Source organism: Schistocerca serialis, chromosome 4, assembly GCF_023864345.2.
Source record: "Schistocerca serialis cubense isolate TAMUIC-IGC-003099 chromosome 4, iqSchSeri2.2, whole genome shotgun sequence".
Taxonomy (NCBI): Eukaryota; Metazoa; Arthropoda; class Insecta; order Orthoptera; family Acrididae; genus Schistocerca; species Schistocerca serialis.
In genome coordinates, this window is record NC_064641.1 from 464,420,609 (window position 1) to 464,441,196 (window position 20,588).

Genomic DNA, 20,588 nt, shown 5'->3' on the forward strand with positions numbered 1-20,588 from the left:
ACCTCCCCAGACTTTATTAGTATAATGTGCACCCACTTTAGACACGCACGGCTACACCCGCCTGTCAGTCATTCCCCAATGGCCCCTTACATGAAAACCGCACTCAACATGTGCACCCACACTATGCTCAGGGACGATTCCGTTAGACAACCCCTGCAACCCCCATATCTCCATCCCTTTGACGTACTCTGGAGGGGCATGATGATGTTCGACATTATGCTTAAAGATCGCCCGCGGACTGGTTCGCTACACAGGCTCAAGCCTGCTTTCGTGGACTCCGACGCCCCTCTGCCGTCCCAGTTGAACCATCCAGATGAATTTTCCATTTCTGAGCCCAATAATAAGTTAGCTCACCCCATGGTAGGGTCTTCTCCTTCTGATGATTCGCCACCGCAGTTCGCGGGTTTCTCGAGAATGTCGTTATCAACCCCATGCGCAGGTTTTGATGACGTTTCATCAATTGGACAGACTTGCTTCCCGACTTCCAACTTGAACTGCAATATACCACCTAACTGCATCGACGATGTGTCAACCATCGCTTTTGACGACCGTGTGCTCGTGCTCCTTACAGACACTGCAGACTGGACACTCAATGAGGAACTAGATGTCAAGATAGTGCATAGCCTCTCTCTTCCCCGAGAGTGCGATCCATCATCTGCGACGCATCGTCTGCCCCTACTGGCTGTCTGGTTACGATGTGGACCTGCAGCCGTCACTGCGCCTTCGCACACTGCCGACTGAGACGGAGCATGTAGTCATATACCTGCCAACTCACACTACTCACTCCGACACCGACACAGACACCCACACGACCGCCCCTCAAGCCTCACAGGCCGTATTCCGTACTGCAGGAGGGGGGGGGGGGGGGGGGGGCTGTGTGGCATCGCTAGGTCACATTGACCATGTAAAGCATGATATTTGAACTCTAACTCCTCTGACGAGCTGCCATGTTAATGTTCCAGTCAGCCTTTGTACCTCGTACAGTGTACACACGTATCTTTCTTTGTGTTCAAATATATGTATGTACAGACATATATGGGAACAGTTTGTTGCATATATAGTTATCCGTTTTCCCGTTTCCCATACAGTAAAGTCACGTGGCTTGAGACCACACTCTCTGGAGACCAAAATACATACCCCACATGAGATGAAAAAAAGAAATAAAAAACATGAAAATACACTAAAATTGCAGTTTTTATTATACTTCTGTAAACAAATGAACATTGTTCACTTCGCATCTCTCCATCAGTGAACCACTACAGGAACTGAATCAATGTTGTCATTTCAGCAAACTATTGGTATATTGTACATTTGTGACACTAATTACACTATAGCACAATAATGATGATATCATACAATGCACAATTCTATCTTCACAGAGGTTTGAAAACATGTCAATAGTTGATTGTTTCTTTTGTCCTGATTTTAATATTGTATTGTGCATCTTCGTTAATGTGTTCATCACTTCTTTGTCAACTTCAAAATTTAATGCTTAACTGTGTTTACTGTTTCAATAGAAGGCATCCCATACAGTAAGTCTCCACTGACCCGCAGTTCTGGGTGACTTTTCCAAACTCTATCCCTTTCCTGGACCTCTTCAGTTCTTTTCCTTCATCCTTATTCCTTCCCCTTCAACCCTTCTGCCTGAAGGAGGCGGCACTGGCTCCGAAAGCTTGCCAATCGCATCAGTCTTTTATAAGTGTGTTCTGCAGCCATTTGGATTTTTTTGTATCCAATTAAATAATTCCAGTGAATGTGATACTCATTATTCACAGATAAAATGAGATGTATTAAATATTTGTTTCAGAACAAAAACATTCTCAGTTGTGAAATAATAATAATAATTATTATTATTATTTTCGATTATTCCCATTTAAGAGAGTATTTGAACTTGAATTCCTTTATGATGATTGTTTATGTTTTTACTGAGCCCAAATTTTCTTCATGTGTTCACTGTGTTGTTTCTTTCGCTCCGCTGTCCATTTGCATCCTGGTCTCTTCTGTGTTGTGGTGTCAAATTTATGTTTTTTGATGATGTTCCTGAATTCAGTTCTATTTTCTGCATTGTTTACTGTTATGTGTGCTTGTCTGAGGTCCTCTTCAACTTCTTTTATCCATTTTGTTTTTCCCCTGCCTGAGTTGATGACTTTAAGAATTCGCTTTGAAATTCTGTTTTCATTCATCCTGTGGATATGTCCATAGAACTGCATTCTTCTTTTCCTTATTGTATCCGTAATCTTGTCTGTGTATTTATATAATTCTGATGTTGGTCTCTTCTTCCAGATTCCTTGCTCTTGTATTGGGCCAAAAATTTTCCTGAGAATTTTCCTTTCTTGTTTCTCTATTTCTTTGATTTTAGTTTGCCCACCTATTTGTGTTGTTTCAGATGCATACAGTGCCTCCGGAAGTACGACAGTGTTGTAGTGCCTCAATTTTGCGTTAATGGATATGGACTTTTTGTTATAATAGTTCCACGTGAGTTTATATGCTTTCTGTAGTTTTTTTATTCTTTCCTCATTGGCCTTTAGGTTGATCCCTGATGGCTGGATGATTTCTCCCAGGTACTTAAAATGTGGTACTTGTACGATTTTCCCATGGGTTGTCAACAATAGGCAATTTGTCTTGTGGCACTCTTTCTATGTACTGGGTTTTCTCATATGAGATTTGCAGGCCAGTTCTTTGTGCAATTTCGTGTAACTTCTCTATGGCGTTAGTGGCTTCTTTTCTATTATTTGTGAGGATTGCAAGGTCATCCGCAAAAGCTAAACACTTCACATTGAATCTATTATCTTTTCTAATGTCAATTTGGATTCCTTTGACCTCTTTTTCCCATGTTCTGATAATTTTTTCAAGAATGATATTAAAGAGTAATGGTCAAAGTCCGTCACCCTGTCGCACTCCAGTTTGTATTTCAAATGGTTCCGAGATATCCCCCATAAATTTAACCTTGGAGACTGTGTCAGTTAATGTTTCCCGAATGATTGCTCTTGTCTTTCTGTCAATGCTGAATTCTTCCAGCGTCTTGCAGAGCGCTACTCTGTCTATTGAGTCGTAGGCCTTTTTAAAATCTACAAAAGTAACCACTGTGTTTCGGGTGTTTCTCATCTGGAGAATCATTTTCATATTCCAGATATGCTCTATGCATGATCGTCCCTTGCGAAAACCAGCCTGGTATTCTCCTATTTGTGGGTCAGCTTGTTCTTGTAATCTATTCATGAGAACTTTTGATAGGATTTTATATGTGACCGGTACGAGTGAGATACCCCTGTAATTATTTGGTTCAGTTTTGTCCCCTTTTTTGTGGAGTGGATGGATGAGTGCACATTTCCATTCAGAAGGGATCTGTTCTGTTTCCCAAATGTTTAATGTGATTTTGTGAATTTTTCCTGTTAATTTTTCATCATTTAGTTTCCATAGTTCTGCAATAATTCCATCTTCTCCTAGGACTCTATTGTTTTTCAGTGTCTTGATAATTTCTACTATTTCGTTGATGGTTGGCGATTTAGCGTCAGGATTTGGTGTAGACGTCTCGTAGTGAATATCCTCTGTAGGTCTTTCGCAGTTGAGAAGTTTGTTGAAATAGTCTGCAAGGATTTGGCAGTTATTCTTCGTGTTAGTTTCTAGTGAACCATCCGGTTTCTTGAAGAAAAGATTGGGTGGCGGGTATCCTGCAATATGTTCTTTAAACATCTTATAAAAATTCCTGGTGTTGTTCTTCTTAAAGTGTTGTTCTATCTCATCAAGTCACCGTTTGTCATAATTTCTTTTTTCCCTCCGAATAGTTTTCGATGTTTGCTTTCGGATTATTAGAAATTGTTGCCATTTTTCTGATGTTTTGTGACTATTGAAGTTTTTCCAGGCATTGGTCCTTACTTCTATTGCTTGGTCACATATTATATTCCACCACCTGTGTTTTCTCCTTCACGGGGGTTGACCCAATTTCATCGTGGATTTGAGGACGTCCACAAGTTCTGTCCAGTTTGTGGTGTTTGTCTGACTAATTTCCTGTAAGATGTTTTCCTTGTTGAGTTTTATGTATTCGCGGTCTGGTCTCAGCACTTTGTTTAGTTTTGGCTTTTTTCTATTGGGTTGTAATCTCGTCTTTATCTGTAGAAGATGGTGGTCTGAGTCAAAAAATCCTCTTCTCATTTTCACATTCAGAATTTCTGCTGTGTTACTCTTGGAGATGGCCACATGGTCTATCTGGAATTCACCCATAATTGTGTTGGGCGACTTCCAAGTATACAGTTTCTTGTTGGGTTTTTTGAATTGTGTTGACATAATTACGAGGCCGAAATTTTCGCAAAAGCTTATCAATCTTTCCACATTCTTGTTAGTTCTCTTGTGAGCTGTATGGATCCCGGTGATTTTCCTGTATTTTTTCTCTTTACCTAATTGTGCGTTACAAGTCGCCTAACAAGATTATTACATGGTGTTTGGCAATTTTGTTTGTCGTCTCTTCAAGGTCATTCCAGAAGTTATCCACTTTCTGGCGGTTCTTCTTGTTATAGTTATTTGTGGGTGCGTGTGCGTTGATCAAGGTATATGCTTTGTTGTTATTATTATTATTTTTGTCTAATTTCGCAACCGAGACGGTTTTTGTTCTGAAACACTTTTAAAGCAGTTGTTGTAACAACCTGCCATGATGAAATGGGGAAATTTTTATATGTATTAACAACAGAGAAACTCTCTTACACTTTTCATAGGACTTTTAAAAAAAAAAAAAAAAAAAAAAAAAAAAAAAAAAAAAAGTGTAGAAGGCGGGAAAATGTAAAATTTGGGAAATAATGTTTTATGCTGTAAAAGTTATATATAGGATACCCCTTGCACATTATGTAGGATATATGTACAAAACAGGCACCAAAAGACTTGTCAGGGACATGTTTATTATCTAATGAAGGTTTATTATCTAATAAAGACCGCTGATGTAAGTGGAACTGGTAACTGTCTGGGAAGTAGGAATGTTTGATTCAATTTCATATGTCATAACTGATGTTTTTGAAAGCCTGCAGTTGTCATTCATTATTTAAATAATGAAATACTGAACTAGTTACATATTTTTTCATGCTTGGCACAATGCGCTTCTAGAAATTTTTCTTGTTGTCAAGTGTAAATATGTACACAAGTATTTTGTGTGGTGTTTGAACACGTGTTGTTCCACGTCTCTTGCACTGTAGTTGTCTTTTCGAGGTTATCAGATATGTAGAAAACAACCCCCCCCCCTCCCCCCCCCCCCACACACACACACAAAAACTATCATTCACATTACTTGTTTGTGTAACATAAAAATAAAAAAAATACATACGTAAATACGGCACTTGACAATGAAAATAATTTCCAGAAACACGTTTTGCTCAAAATGAATAAAATATGTAACCCCTGCTGTGTTTAAACTAAAAACATTTGAGCATCGCAAAGTGAATGGCGGTGTCAACTATCGCTCCGATGGCCACATGCTGAAACACGCCAAATATGGTTCGACAAGGGGGTCACGATGACCACAACAATCATGAAACTGCGTTTGCACAGTGGAGACAGTTTGGGAATGATTGTGATTGATCATGATATCTTCATTTGAATGAACCTAGTTATTTCCATCAGCCACCACACCAAGTAGAGCTTTGCAGTGGCAGGAGATACAGCACAAATCGTTCCAACTTTTACATGTTTACTGGTTCAAATCCGCTGAGTAGAGTGCCTTGGTGTCAAGAAACTTAACCACATAATGTTTGTAAACACTACCGGACAGCCAACATCATGCCAGCGTCATTTTTTCACGATGAACATTTTTTCATAATGCGTAAATCATGGGAAAATTATAAATATGTTGACGCAAAATCAGGTGCAAATTAACATTGTGGGCACAGGAAATTTGATGGGACCAATAAAAAATGTCATAAATGGTGGGAAAATGCGAATTCTGGGAACGTAAAAGCCAAATTACACTGTATTCCAGTAACATAAAATTTAATAATATTATTTAGTATAGGCATTGCAGTTTCATTTCTTTTATCTCTCTTATGTTTGGAAAAGGGATGGGTGAATGGAGGGAAGGGATTAATTTTTTTAAAAATATGTATTTTACTTTTGAACACAGTGTTCTGAATTACTACACTAGGACTGTAGGCCTGTTAGTTTCTCATTCTGACATCACAGTTGGCAAAAATGGAAATATAGATGAATGTTGAAATATGACACTTCTATTAAATTTTAATAAAATAAAAGCACATATTTACTTTTCAAAATTTCACTTTTTTAATGTATATTGATAAAACATGATGTCTGCTTTTACACACACACACACACACACACACACACACACGGTTGGAAATGAGCACAAAGTACAGTGTCTCACTAAAGATTATGTTTACATAATTCTGTGAACACTTGTTCAATGAATACCTATTCTGTTCACAATATATTGTACTGGTTAACAATTTTTCATGGTGTACACACACACACACACACACACACACACACACACACACACACACACACACACACACACACGCGTGTGCGCGTGATGGGAAATGAGCACAAAGTACAGTGTCTCATTAAACATAATGTTTACATAATTTTACAAACACCTATTCAATATGTACCTATTCTGTTATTGTAATGGTTAACAACTTTTTTGACGTCCTCAACAGTGCTCACAAAATTTAATGCTTTCATAATTAATTGAGAATATGGCAACTAATTATGATTCTACATATATACTGGTAGATTTCTGAAATAGTAAATACATTATATGGGGTGTAGGAAAGATGTAACAGTTCTCTCATTACAGACAAACGCACAGGCAAAAAACAGGATAAAGAAATGAAACCTACATCATTTCATTAAGTTTGCAGCTCTAGAGAAGCAATATACATCAATTATTCAATTTCCTCAATTCCATGGAATGGATTGATCACTGTTACTAACATTGACAACAGGTCTCACTGATTATTCAAGGCTTAATCAGTATGAGCCACATGTTTTTACACGAGTTCACAGACTCGATTTCCCTTGCATTTTACATTTTAACTACTGCTAAAACCCATGTACTTGACAATATAAACATACTTCAGCAATATAAAGTACATCAATTATTTAAAAAACACACACACACACACACCAAAAATGACAACATTGGCTTTATCATACATTCTGCAAATTATTTTATTCCTGAAGAACTGCTTTCTGGGAAGCTAAGTTTAGAATAATGAGACTCAATTAATGGAAGAAGTGGTGACACCTCATTTGGTTCTCTGAGGACAGAAGGTGGAACCTGAAAATGAAGACTTTTAGTAATAATTATAAACACTAAAATGAGAAATTATAATATAACAAAAGAAAAGAGAGCATTTAAGTGCTCAACTAACTCAGGGTGGGCCAAGATTTCGGCTCCTGGGATCGAGGGCCAAAGTGCTCAGCCTCATGTCACATCGCCGCCCCCCCCCCCCCCCCCCCCCCCCACTGCCACACCGTGCTATGCTACGCTATCTGAGCACAATGGGGTGAAGCGGGGAAAACACTGAACAAGCCACATTTAAATGGTAGTACAGTGGTACTGCATATGACCTGGTTTTATATTTCACTACTTTCAACAACAAAGATCACAAACAAAATAAGTTTTCAGTATTTTTTAATTATTTTTTGCGTGCTGAAGACATACAATTTTTATCTAGAACAAACTGTCAGCACACAGAGAAATGCAGGGAATTTCACAGAGTTTCACACTCAAGTTGTCATGTACTTATGACTAATTTACTTTCATAATAAAAAAAAGTCTTTCACACACAAATGTCTATCAAAATATTGTAGCACTTTTGTAGCCTCATGGAGACTATGAAAATCGTATCTGAGAAAAGCAATGTGGACATCCTGGACAGTTTTAACATACAAAGATTTGTAATTAAAACTGGAATTACCTTGTAGGTCAATAAGTTACATCTGCATATGCACATGGGTGCTTTCAAATGAAAAAGCAGTCTCGAAAACAGATGTAAGACTGAGAGCATCCTCCTAAAAACCTCTATGAAACTATCATCGTAATTCTTGCAGGGCCACAATGAATTCTTCAAACCTCACACTTTCTTTAACACCAGTGAGCTTAAGGAACTGGATTGTCTTTGTCACAATGTGTCCCTTCTGCAATGTGATTTTCTTTCTAAATGCATCCCTTTCAAATCAGAAAGAAGTTATCTTACAATGCCTTACAGTGGGCGGCAGTGTGCAGTCAAGTCCACTTAAAATGCAAAGTCTGCAATCCATTTCGGATGTTCTAATTTTTGTTCCTGCACTGCTTTTTCCTTCATGAATCCAACAATAGTGAGTTTTAAATTGAGAAATCATTCCAGGAATGCTCCCTTGACATACTTTGCAGTAGTATGTAAAGTTTCCATACTCTTCATTCATTTATGAAAACTTCAAGTGGTCCATGCCTGCAAGTTAAACACGAATTGCTCCTTGATCCACAGAACAATGGATCATGTCTGTCGATCATTGTAATTTATTCTTGTTTGATTGTCACGTAAATGTTTAAATTCTTTCTGCATAGTACTATAATGTTGTTTAGTAGTAAATACACAGTGTCCATTGCTTATTTGAATTCAGAATTCTCATCCATCTCTTCTGTCATTCCTGTTCATTTTAAAAGACTGTAATTTAAGACTGCTAGACTGCCCCTTTCTGTGTAAACAGCCACTTGCCCTGTGAACGTTCTTCATACCATGGACAAACAGGAAAGGGTAAACATCAATGATACCAAGATCTACCGAACTCACAAGAGTTGTACCGACCACTAAATGCTGCACTGGAGTGCTTTAATGTCTTGCTGTTCTGGCTACTTCTAAGAAGGACTGAGCAAAGCTGAGTCACAGGCAGGGCCTTGGTGTGCTCACGTTGTGCACGTGAAGTTTGGCATGCCATCGTCAGCCCTGAACTAACTGAAGAGGAAACTTGAACAGGAAAAGAATGTAGACATCATCCACAAGATGACAGAAATGATACTCATTTACATACAACAGACAAACTTTACTGTCTCCTTTAGAATGAATGTAAATGGACTTACTGTTGAACTGAGTGGAAATATTATTCAAAATGCCCAATTCTTTCAACATTTCTAGCATTTACTATGTTATGTTGTAGTTATGGTATTCAGTCAGGAAACACATTAAACTTTTTTGGGGAACTTTTTTTTTGCTACTGCCAATCTGCATACTGTGCCCTCTTTACTTCTTCCACCATCAATTATTTTGCTGCCCAAACAGCAAAACTCATCTACTCTTGTTGTGTCTTATTTCCCTATCTAATTCACTCATTATCACCTGACTTAACTTGACTATATTATCCTTGTTTTATAACTTTTCAAAACACTATGCATTTCACCGAATTAATCTTCCAAGTCCTGATAGTGCCTCTCTTGGCGAAGTTTTATTTCTTCCCTCTAGAGCTGCAGTTTTATTTCGTAATTATATAAGCAGCCCTTTATGATTTAGGTAGCTTTGTGAAGTTTATTTTGATTTTTAGTGAACTTTCAACAGTGAAAAAAGGAGCTTGAGATTGACTGGCTCTTTGAATAGTTTGCTTCTCCCAAGACCAAGTAAGTACACCTAAACTATGTGCTTTGTCATGTGGTTCCTGTTTCTGAATCTGATACTGCTGATGACCACATGAATGCGATGCTGTATTGTTTGTGATTGCAGACTATTGGTGCAATTTTGTGAAGTAAACTTTTTATGGTAAGTTTTCTCTAAAGTTCTATGTGGCAGAAAATGTCTTTTTCATCAGCAAGTTTCAATGCTCACTGCTGCAAAGACTATATGTGCCTTGTGAAAATGCAATTTATTTAAGCACACTGTAATGGTTAATTACAATGTGTAATCTTAATCGTAAGACTGCTGAGAATGTCTATATCTATGCTTTGTTTTTAGCTCAGAGGCAGTGAGAAGGATCAAAGAGTTTACAGTGCATAGACGAACTATGTTCCAGGAAATTCACTATTTATGTACTGTCCACATCACCCTTACTCCTGTACGAGTTAAGTTGAGAAGAGATGAAATTGCTTGGTTGTAAAAAACAGCCATAATGAGGGGTCGCACTTGTGGCACTGATACAGCACAGTAAAGCACTATGTTTGAGTTCGGTATTCGGATATCCGGGTTCATTGATGCTATAAGCTCGATGATGCTTGAAGGGATGCCTTCAGCTCACTGTCTCCTTCCTGGGTGTTGGCAAGCTGTACTATGAGTAAGTCACATTCCTTCGTGATGGAATCAATGTGAGCTAAAACATCTGTTGGTCTATTCTGCTCACCATCAACATGCTGAATATCTGTAGTAAATTGTGCAATGAAGTCCAAATGTCATAATTGGCATGGTGATGCCTTCCTGACTGCTGATGGAAAGCAAACATAAGGGGATTATGGTCTGTGAGAAGTGTAAAAATTCTACCTTCACACATGTGACTGATACCTCATCATCAGTAAGGTGTATCCTCATGTTGGAGAATGTGGCCATGGGTGAGCCAAGTGTAGCCAATGCCTGGCCGATTCCCTGCAAGAAGTGCAAAGGGAAGACTTCCACATGGATGTGGTCTCCTTTACTGCTCTCAGTTTGTTTGGGGAGTCCAGTGCAGATCATTCTGAGTTCCAGACCTCTAACAACTAATGGTGTTGAGGTCCAATTTTGTGACCCCCATTTTCAAAATCGGCATCCTGGTGGCCAACTTTGCCAAATGGTTGACATGATCATTCCTTGAGATCTCAACATGTCCAGGAGCGCAAACAAAGATTGTTGGCCATCCAGCTTGATGGAGGTCAGCAAGAAGACCCTGGATAGTCTTGACCACTGGGTGATGAGGGTAGCACCAGCCTACAGCTGAAGGCTGCTCAAGGAGTCACTGCAGATTAGAAGCATCTTGCCTGTGCAACAATGAGCATGGCAGACGGCTTGTCAGATGGCCACCAATTCAGCAGTGAAGACACTGCATCCATTTGGCAGGGAGCATAGTTCAATGTATCTTGCAGGTGTGTATACATAACCAGTTCATTCATCGACCATTGAGCTATCTGTATACCACTTCCGAATGAGAAATGCCCTGAGGAGAGCCAGAAACAGGCACCAAAACACCACATTGGGTGAACTGAATCTTTCGATCAAAAGACAGAAAGAGATCCTAGGTCGGAGAACATGCCATGTGGGTGTACATGATTGCTCCTTGACAAAAGGCAACAGTGGGAGAAGCTGGCTTCAGGGCAGAGATACTGTAGTCAAACTGCAGTTGTGACCCCAGTTCTGGGTCTCTGTTGCAGAAGGTGGATCTCCCTACTAGAAAAAAGGACATGGTAGTTTGGATGCTTAGGGGAGCTGCAATCACTTCTAGCATAATTGAGTAGTAATTGTTGGTGCCTGATCTGTAGTGGAGGGACCCCAGTCTCCGTGAGTAGGCTGTTCACAGGACTAGTTCTAAAGACTCCTATTGCAAGTCAGACTTCACAGTGACGTATAGGGTCCAGTAACCGCAATGCTGAGGGCCATACTGAACCATCTGCCAGAGCCCCACAACCAAGAGGAGACATGATCAGGCTTTGTAAAGCTGCAAAAGGGTAGTTTGGTCTGCACGCCAGAAGGGTAGTTTGGTCTGCACGCCAGCTGGTGTTTTCAGGCAGCAAAGTGTATTCATGTGTAGCCAGTACCTTTGCTTAAGTTGACGAAGATGGGGAAGCCATGTCAGCAGGGCATCGAAGACCAGTCCCAAAAAGTGATAAGTCTCCACCACATCGAGTAATTGGTCACTGAAGTAAAGTTCTGGTTGCAGATCAACAGTACGAAGATGACAGAAGTGCATGACATGAGTCATGGTGGCTGAAAACTGGAAGTCATGCACATTTCAAATGGCACATTGCAGTCCGTATTCAGCATTACTCACACTAAAGAAGCAATAGTAATTTAGTAAATACAAAACTCGTCAGCATACAAGGAGGGCAATAATGAAGACTCTACTGCTGCTGTTAGCTCACTGACGGTCACTGGAGAGAGAGAGAGAGAGAGAGAGAGAGAGAGAGAGAGAGAGAGCGAGAGCGACTTAATATAGAGCCCTGCAGGGCCCCATTCTCTTGGATATGTGGAGTACTGTGGGACGCACCAACTCTTAAGCTGGAAAGTACGGTGCAACATGACATTTTGGACAAATATTGGAAAGCTGTCTGGATGGCAGACTCCAGGCAGAGAAAATTATCGGCAGTGGAATGGCCTTGGCAAAAACCTTTCTGGGACAGAGCCAGAAGGCCCCAAGTTTAAAAGAGTCAACAATACCACTGGCTCGAGCAACTTACAGCAAACATTGTTGAGAGTAATTAGGGGATAGCTGTCCCACTCTAGGCGATGATTACCCCTTTCTCACCTGGAGATGAGAACTCGCCCTCACTTCAATATATTTATTGCATGATCAGCATATAAAAAATTAACGGATTTTTGTGGAAGTATTCCATATTAACAGCAAGTCACAATCTAAGCACAACTATATAGTACTTACATGTTTTATTTCGGATGCCTGAGCTGCTCTAGATGTATATTCTCTCAGTATAAAATCTGTTCCAAATTCATGATACAGCCGAGTATCATTTGTTCGCAACATGACATTGTCCACCCTCAGGAAGTACCGCAACAAGACAAAGAAACTACTTGGCATTACCCTCTGTAAAAGAAAATATAATTAATATTTAAAATTATTCATGCTTAATCGTGTTTAGTAAAATATTGTATTTTCTGATTTTTACAATTTATGAAAATCAAGAATACCCTGTTAAAGTATTTTATTTGTAAGTCAATGACAAGGCTAAGTTTTATCCTTATCACACCAACTGAAATCTTACTAGGAGGAAACTTAAAAGAATGAGAATTTTGTTCTTGTGGAGGCAGAAAGGAGCGGAGCGGGAAGGGGGGTGGGGGGTGGGGGTGGGGGTGGGGGAGGTGCAGGTGAAACAGCACAAAAGTATTTTTATTGCACTTCTGTGCCATCACTAGCCAAATACTAACAAGTTAAGACTGCTCAGATATTTTATTCTTTTTGAGCAAAGTCTATGTAGAGCCATGAAAATCAGAGAAACTGTAATTGTTACTGTTATACAAACCATGATATAGCTTTTTTCCCTATGTACATTAATTTATGTTGCAGAGTTTTCAGAGCAATGTCATATGGCAAGTGATGCAGCAGTGCATCTCACGAATTTGTGCTGCACATGCCTTCCACGGGCTTTGCAGCACTCTGGTCACCCATGTTCAAGATCTGAAAGCTTCATGAGAAGGATAAGATTCCAAAGGAGGGTTATTCTATGTGAAAAATATTTTTCATGTTATTAATGTTCAGTACTTTGGTACAGTAAGATCAGCGCCAGCTACCAACAGCTGAATAAATCAGTCCACTTTTCATGGATCCTCTTCCTCAGACTAATTTGAATTAGTTAAATGCCAGATACTTTTTCAACAATCATGTCCGTATATATTTGATACAGGTTTGGCTACAAGAAGAGAAATCAGAATCACACTGGTTCCAATCTTTTGTTTGTTTGTTTGTGTGTGTGTATGTGTGTGTGTGTGTGTGTGTGTGTGTGTGTGTGTGTGTGTGAAAATAAAGCAAATCTACAACAATCCACAGAGGGGCATCATACTTGCCTTCCACCATCAGATGACCCTTTGCCAACTTCGGATTGAAAATAAGAGTACCTGACAAAAAAGTCTGCCAAGCATGAACAAGAGAGAAGCTGATCGGAGGTATTGATCCCAACTAAGTGCTAACTAACAGAAAAATAAATAACTTTTAACCTACATTTTGACGATTTGGTGTCTGAGTGCACACTAGGGAACAAACAGTTACCTAATCGACAGCAGTTTGACAATAATGCAGGTGGGGTCGGCCACGTCTGTCCCCAGCAGATGACAGCACGTAAGTTGAAGCCAGTAGGCGAGATCACAGCATCTTATATGGGCATCTACTGATAACAACCAGGCTGACAACAACAGTGAGCAGCATCGCATCACTTCACTTCAGATACAGCAACAATGGTGGAACTGTTTGGAGGTGTTAGCAGAATCACTAGGGCTGAGCAGTGTAGAGTCCATTTGTGTTAAATTTAGTATGTTGCATGTAGAGGAATTTATTCAGTGATAATACTTCGTATTGTAAATGACAATGATTGTAGGTACTAATGATAATGAGAGAATTTCTAAATTTGTGGAAATAATGAATGATGAATTTAGCCATTTAAATGAAAGGTTAGACAAATTAAATAAAAATATAGACAAAGTAGAAAATAAAATGGATGGAAAATTTTCTCAAATTAGTGTTAATTTTACAAATGAATGCCAGGATGAGACTATTACTGCACAAATAAATGGATGGATGGACCAGTTACGAGAATAGACAAATGTTGTAATAATGCATGAGAGCTATCTTGAGACTGAGGAAAAGGTAGCCAGTGGCTTAGAGGTGGTGGAGGACTTGGAGGTGAAAGTTATTTGTAACAAATTTGAGATGACTATACATGTAGACAGAGAGAGTGATTGGATAGGCAAATAGAGCAGACGATAAATAATATGAAGGGAAATGTTGCTAGAAACTTAAAGGATCAATTTTCAGAAAAAAAATGATGGTCATTAATCACAGTAAAGGTGGTGGAACTGGGAGGAGGAAGGATTACAGAGAAGAAACATTCAAGAATTTACCACTAGGTGAGGCAAATGATTAAAGACAAGCCTGTCTGTGCTGAATTGTCAGAAAAGGTGGATTCTTATATGTGTTATACAGAGAAAACAAAACTGGACACAGAAACAAAGTATTCATACTGGAAGGTGCCAAAGGTAACTACAATGGGGAACAGTACATGAGAGTCAACTTAAAAGTGACAAATGTAGGGAGGAATGGTATTTACAGTGTGGGAGGAATCGGAGCCATCACTTTCAGGCATTCGGACCTGAGGGTGACGAATAATCAATGTCATTTTTAAAGCATTTAAAGACTTATTACCTGAAGCATGGACAGATAAATTACAAATTAGATGTGTGTTGAGTCACTTTGAAGGGGGAGCTGCCCAATGGGTTATGTTACGCATGGATGGTTTTGGAACATATGAGGAATTTGCATTAGCTGCTAACAGTAAACACTGGCTAGAGAAGGTTCAAAAGAAACTGAGGTTGGAATTTTTTAACTTTATGCCTTATGGATTTCAATGGAGGGGATATAAAGATTTTGCTGAATAGCATTTTAACAAAGCAAGACATTCAGATGAACTGATAAAAGAAGATTATTTAGCAGAAATATTAACTTAAGTGGTAGAAGAATAAGATTACTTGCTACACTACACTTTAATTTTTTTTTTTTAAATACATTAGTAGGCAAGACTGGACAAAAACTGATTATTGGATTTTCTGGAACACATGGATGTGTTAGAGAGAATGGGGCTTAAGCCACCCATAGAGGAGATGGCCTCTTATGGAAATGATAACCGGAGAACAAATGAAAGGGTTTTATGCATATACACTGAAGTTGTAAGCGAAAATTTGTACCAAGGCCAGGAATCAAATCTAGGTGTTCTGATTACTACGCAGGTACATTAGCCATTAAGCCACCTTAGCACAGTGGTACACACAACTGCACAGATTACATTGGCATGTCTCTCTCCTCAATCCAAATTCTAACTGTTGCCCCAGTCTACTTTAAATCCTCCCTTCATGGCTAACACATCTGCCTACTAAGCAGGAGGCACAGGTTCAATTCTCGGCCTTGGTACAAATTTTACGTCACCACTTCAGTCTATGTACATAAAATCAAATCTATATGTGACCAGTAAAGTCTCTGAAATTTTGTCATTTTAAATGAAAGGGCGTAAAGAGGAGAACTCAATGAAAGAAGGAATGATAATGGAGGAGTAGAAAATGGAATAGTGGATGGAGGTGGAAAAACTACACAGACAGAAGAGAAGCAAGAAGGAAAACTGGCAGTGTGGGACCAGCCATCAGAGTCCACAGAATAAGTTCCGACAATTAGTGTTAGCATATTAATCAGATGTCATGCAGAAGACAAATTGTGTAATGACGTATTAGAAGAGTCTGAAGACCCACATATAACAGAGTAAACAGGGTGACTGGAGTAATAGAGGGGAGGGTAGCTGATATAATTTTAGATTCAGGCAGTTGAACACATTTAGTAGACCAAGCTGTTATTTGCAGTTGTGGATGGCAATACACATATTCTGCTTTTTCTGTCTCTGTGATATGGATTATGAGAGTGCTGCCATGAAAGTTATCAAGTCAGAAGCTTTAGTGGTAATGATTGTTGGGGGATATTTCTTTGACTAATCCACATTAGTATTTAGAGATTTGCCAATCCCTGTGATGGGAGCTGATTACATAGTGAGTTCAGAGTTCAAACTGATTTGGAGAAATCACTTTAGTATTTCCGTATGAAGGTTTAACTACAGAAATGACCTAACAAAAGAAATACAAACATGAAATACCAATAACTAGAGCAAGTGTGTATGATTAAGCAGTCAAGAAAATCTGCAAGGTAAAGAGAAATAAAATGGGCCAGATGATGAGATGGGGACAGACTACAAGGATATTTCTAAGCTGAACTGTTGGAAGGAAGAGCAGTTGAAGTTATTGTTAAGTAAGCATCATGTACTTTCTCAAAAACCATGTATGATAAAAGCATGCTGTTGTCAGTTGAAATCAAAGCTCTTGTCCCCTTTTTTTGTTATACCTTATTATATTCCCATTGCATACAAAGAGGCTGAGTGTCACGGACAAAAAGAATGAAGTGGGGAATTATTGAAAGGTTAAGTAGTTATTACAGCAATCCTTGTGTGGTGGTGGTGGAAAAGGCAGATTCGTATGTTAGGATGGTGTTAAGATGCTAGAAATTAAAATAAAGTTATAATTATGCAAAGGAACAGACCATACATAATCGAAGAGTTAGTAGTCAAGTTTAAGGTGGTAAAATATATGAGCACAATGGACTTAATAGATGGGTTTTGGCAAAGTTCACTTGTTGTGGAGTCAAGGCCTTTTACAGCTTTTTACTTGAAAGTCTATATTTTCAATATAGTGTGTACCTTTTTGACTGAACCTATCAATTTCAGTATTCATTCAGGCATTAGCCCAGGCAGGGATAAAATTATTTTGTACGTAGATTATATTTTTGTAATTTTCAAAACATGGGAAGAGGAACTACAAGTATTAGACAGATTTATAACTACGTTACATGAGGAGGCTTTACATTAAAGCTGATGAAGTCACAGTTTGGCAGGAAAAAAAGTTATTGGGACAAATAATAGACAAAATGGGGATGCATCTGGATCTCACAGAATTACAAACAATTCAAACAGTTTTAAGAATGGAGTCTGATATTTTAGGGGCATGGGATTGTGTCATCTTTTGTGTTGGGGATAACTTTGTACCATTTTTTACACTTTAATACCACGAACAGTATTTATTTTATTTTTATAGGAGTGGCTACTCTGTAGTTTTGTAGGATTAGTTGACCTGGTATGTGACTGTCAGTTACTTTACCAGCACATCTGGATTTACTTTTTTATATTGATCAGGTCTTCTCAAATCTAGAGGATCTAGTTGCTGACAGTTTTCGGACAGGGAGTGGAGGAAGAATATTCTATAGGATCAATGAACAACACTATCCTCCAGCCCATCAGTGAAGTATGACACTGGGAGGGGAGAGGGCCGTCTTGAGGTTGGGGAGGGGGTGGGAGAGGGAGGGAATCTGTCCTTGGGGTATGTCTCCTGTGCTCCTTTGGCTTCAGTTTCCCTGACTTTCTTACTTTCTTTTTCCTTTCTTACTGCTTCTGACTCAGAGAAACATCAATTTGTTATCTGCTTTCCACAATGCAAATTATCATGAAGAGCTCTTCCTATTCAACTAGTTAAAACATAATTACATTTGTACCAACCCTTAAAAACCTTACTCAGGGTGTATACGTGGACGACGAAAAAAAATTCCCGGATTTTTCCCGGATTTCCTGGTTAAAAATACACTTTCTCCCGGATAAAAATACACTTTTTCCTTGTTAAGTAAGAGTATACTTTTCCTCGGAACTGTAAAAGTTATCAATCCTTGTTGTGGTCTTACACCGGCGTAGAATTTCCCGGCACTTTAGAAAACTAAACTCGGAGAGGGGGGGGGGGGGGGGGGGGGGGGGGGGACGACACGTTTTGGAAAGATGTCTGACGTGCAGCAACATGTACACTGCATATTTCGTATTACGAAAGTATAAATTCGAATTCCACCAAACACCGCATGTTACTTTCCGTAGAATTGAAATCAAGATTGCAATGCGCTTTTGTAAGCCGGTCGTAGCTCATGTCAAGCGATCTCGCCAGCCGATGACAGCGGATATTCAGAGCATAGGACACGTGATGTAGTCAGCCAATAGCAACATCACTGTTAAGTAGCGCGAGCACACAAATCGGGAAAGGTAATGGTTTAAATTAATATACATAGTGTTGCTAAAAGAAAAGAAAAGCTTTCACGTACCCTATAATATTGGCCTCTTAAGATTAATAAGCTGCAAGAGAAGATAGGCTTTCACACGTAATGTTGATCTTTTTTTGCACGTTTCACTTCAAGAATACATCACAGAAATGTGCCAGTAAATTATTTAACAACGACATAAATGTCTGACCTTCTGGGCTCGAAAATATTCTAAATGGTTGTTCTCAAAGATTTGAATTCTGAATGAGAGTCAAACGCTCTGTTTTAAGAAATTCATCAGACATTGGTGCACAGAGTTCATCTTGTGTAAAAGGAAATTTACTTTACTTGAAAGTAACGCTTTTCAAACAACCATTCGGAATATTTTCCCGCGACGTTATATTCGTTTCAGTAGTTACGCCAGATGACAAGCGTCGGCGTGCTTGCGCAGCTACGATGACGCAGGAAGCCCGTATGTTGCGTACGTGTATAACATTAAAAGACCTTACATTATGTCAATAAAGAAACAAGAAGTTAGAGGATACTCCAAGAGCATGGGAAATTTTGTGAACCCTACTAAAACGCCTTAATTCGGCTTAAAGTGCACATTCGTATGTCCAGATTCAGATGTACCAGTACTGATTATCTCATAATTGGTTCTTTATTATGGCATAATGCCATACTTGCTAGACGATGAAAACGTGCACTTGAAATGTAGTGGAACAGTTGAAACTAGGCAATAGTGTGGAATTAAACACTTCGTTTCAAATAAATTGACTGCCTCAGCAGAAAAGATTAATTAAAGTCAAATTTCTTTAACAAATCAACAAAGATAACTTCATTGTTCCGCAAGGCGATTACCGCTCGACTGTCATAAAGGTAGAAACAAAATAAAATCTGAAACTAATAACTTATTTTAGCCTTCCATAATTATGAGTATGTATTTTAATTCACTTGATAGCTCCCGACCACAGAATTCCGTTTTGTTTTTGACGTGAGAGCAATAAACGAAGAGGAAACAGCAAAATTACTTAACGTAAACACGGGTCACGTGGAGGCTACGACCTCCCCACTACAACTTAGACTGTTCTGTGCACCAGGTCCGATCTACGATATTTCTGAACTGGGCCAATATTAGATAGTGGCGCTCCCCATCCCTCGAGCGTTTGAGGTAGGACGCAAAAAATTTAAAAAAATCGACTTTTCAAAAATATCTTCATATTGTAGCGCACGTCTTTCTGAAGTGTCTGATACATAAAACATATATGATCGAGGCAACGTAAGACACCTTATTTGGTCTTAAGCGTGTCAAAGTGCAGTGCCAAGCCTCTTCATACAGCATTCTTCTACGGCACGTCACTGTATTTCGCTCCGTGGAATTCAAACTTGTAATATTTTGTAATGGATGTCATCAAACCTGTATTGAGGACAGTGGAAATTAAAATGCCCTGTGGTGCCTCTCCTGATCCCAGTCAACCGGTTTGACATCTTACCTTTTTTTTTTCTTTTTTAAATACTGGGTGGTATTATTTGTGACTGGCAGAACAAGAACTCTTCAGAAAAATTTGCAGTCTTAACTGCCTATTGGCTAATAACTTGCTGTTCTGTGTGACATAAAATTATATATAGGATACATAAAACGAGTAAAGACAAGAGACAAGCAAGACAGTACACATTTCTTCAATCCTTAAGTCCTAGGTTTTCTTTTTTTTTTTTTTTTTTTCCTCTAATCTTGCTGCAGCTTTATATGGCGTACTTTCCTTTCTGGGAAAGCATCTATTATGCCATCAAAGTTCGTCAACGTTTTGATACATGAAAAAACGAAATGTCGTCGTCTAATATCAGAAAAGCTGTTAATACAAATAGTACCCAAGACTGGTGTGGTTTCTCAATCTGATTACGTGTATTTTGTCACTGTCTGCTAGATAAAATGAAACAGGCCTGCCTAGTATTGCAGCAGTTGTTACACACACCAATTAAACGAGACTGTTCTGGCACAAATGGTCATTTTTATAACACGACAGAATATAATTCAGGAAGCACCAATATAAAAAAACCCATAAGGCCTACTACAAGCAAAAAGTTTTATGTTAGGAAATAATTTCACACTTCATTCA

The 20,588-nt window shown here is 38.9% G+C and overlaps 1 protein-coding gene across 5 annotated transcripts in view; it reads right to left on the minus strand.

The window, feature by feature from the left end:
• Positions 1-6,231: 6,231 nt before the first annotated feature.
• Positions 6,232-20,588, minus strand: part of LOC126475107 (TIP41-like protein) — a 64,907-nt gene continuing 50,550 nt past the window's right edge. For all 5 annotated transcript variants that reach the window (XM_050102689.1, XM_050102687.1, XM_050102686.1 and 2 more), the window contains 2 exons: positions 12,523-12,684; positions 6,232-7,273 (listed from right to left, as the gene is read on the minus strand). In XM_050102689.1, coding sequence (XP_049958646.1) covers positions 7,160-7,273; positions 12,523-12,684 — 276 coding nt within the window. In that variant the 3' untranslated portion in view covers positions 6,232-7,159. The remainder of the gene's footprint in view (positions 7,274-12,522; positions 12,685-20,588) is intronic.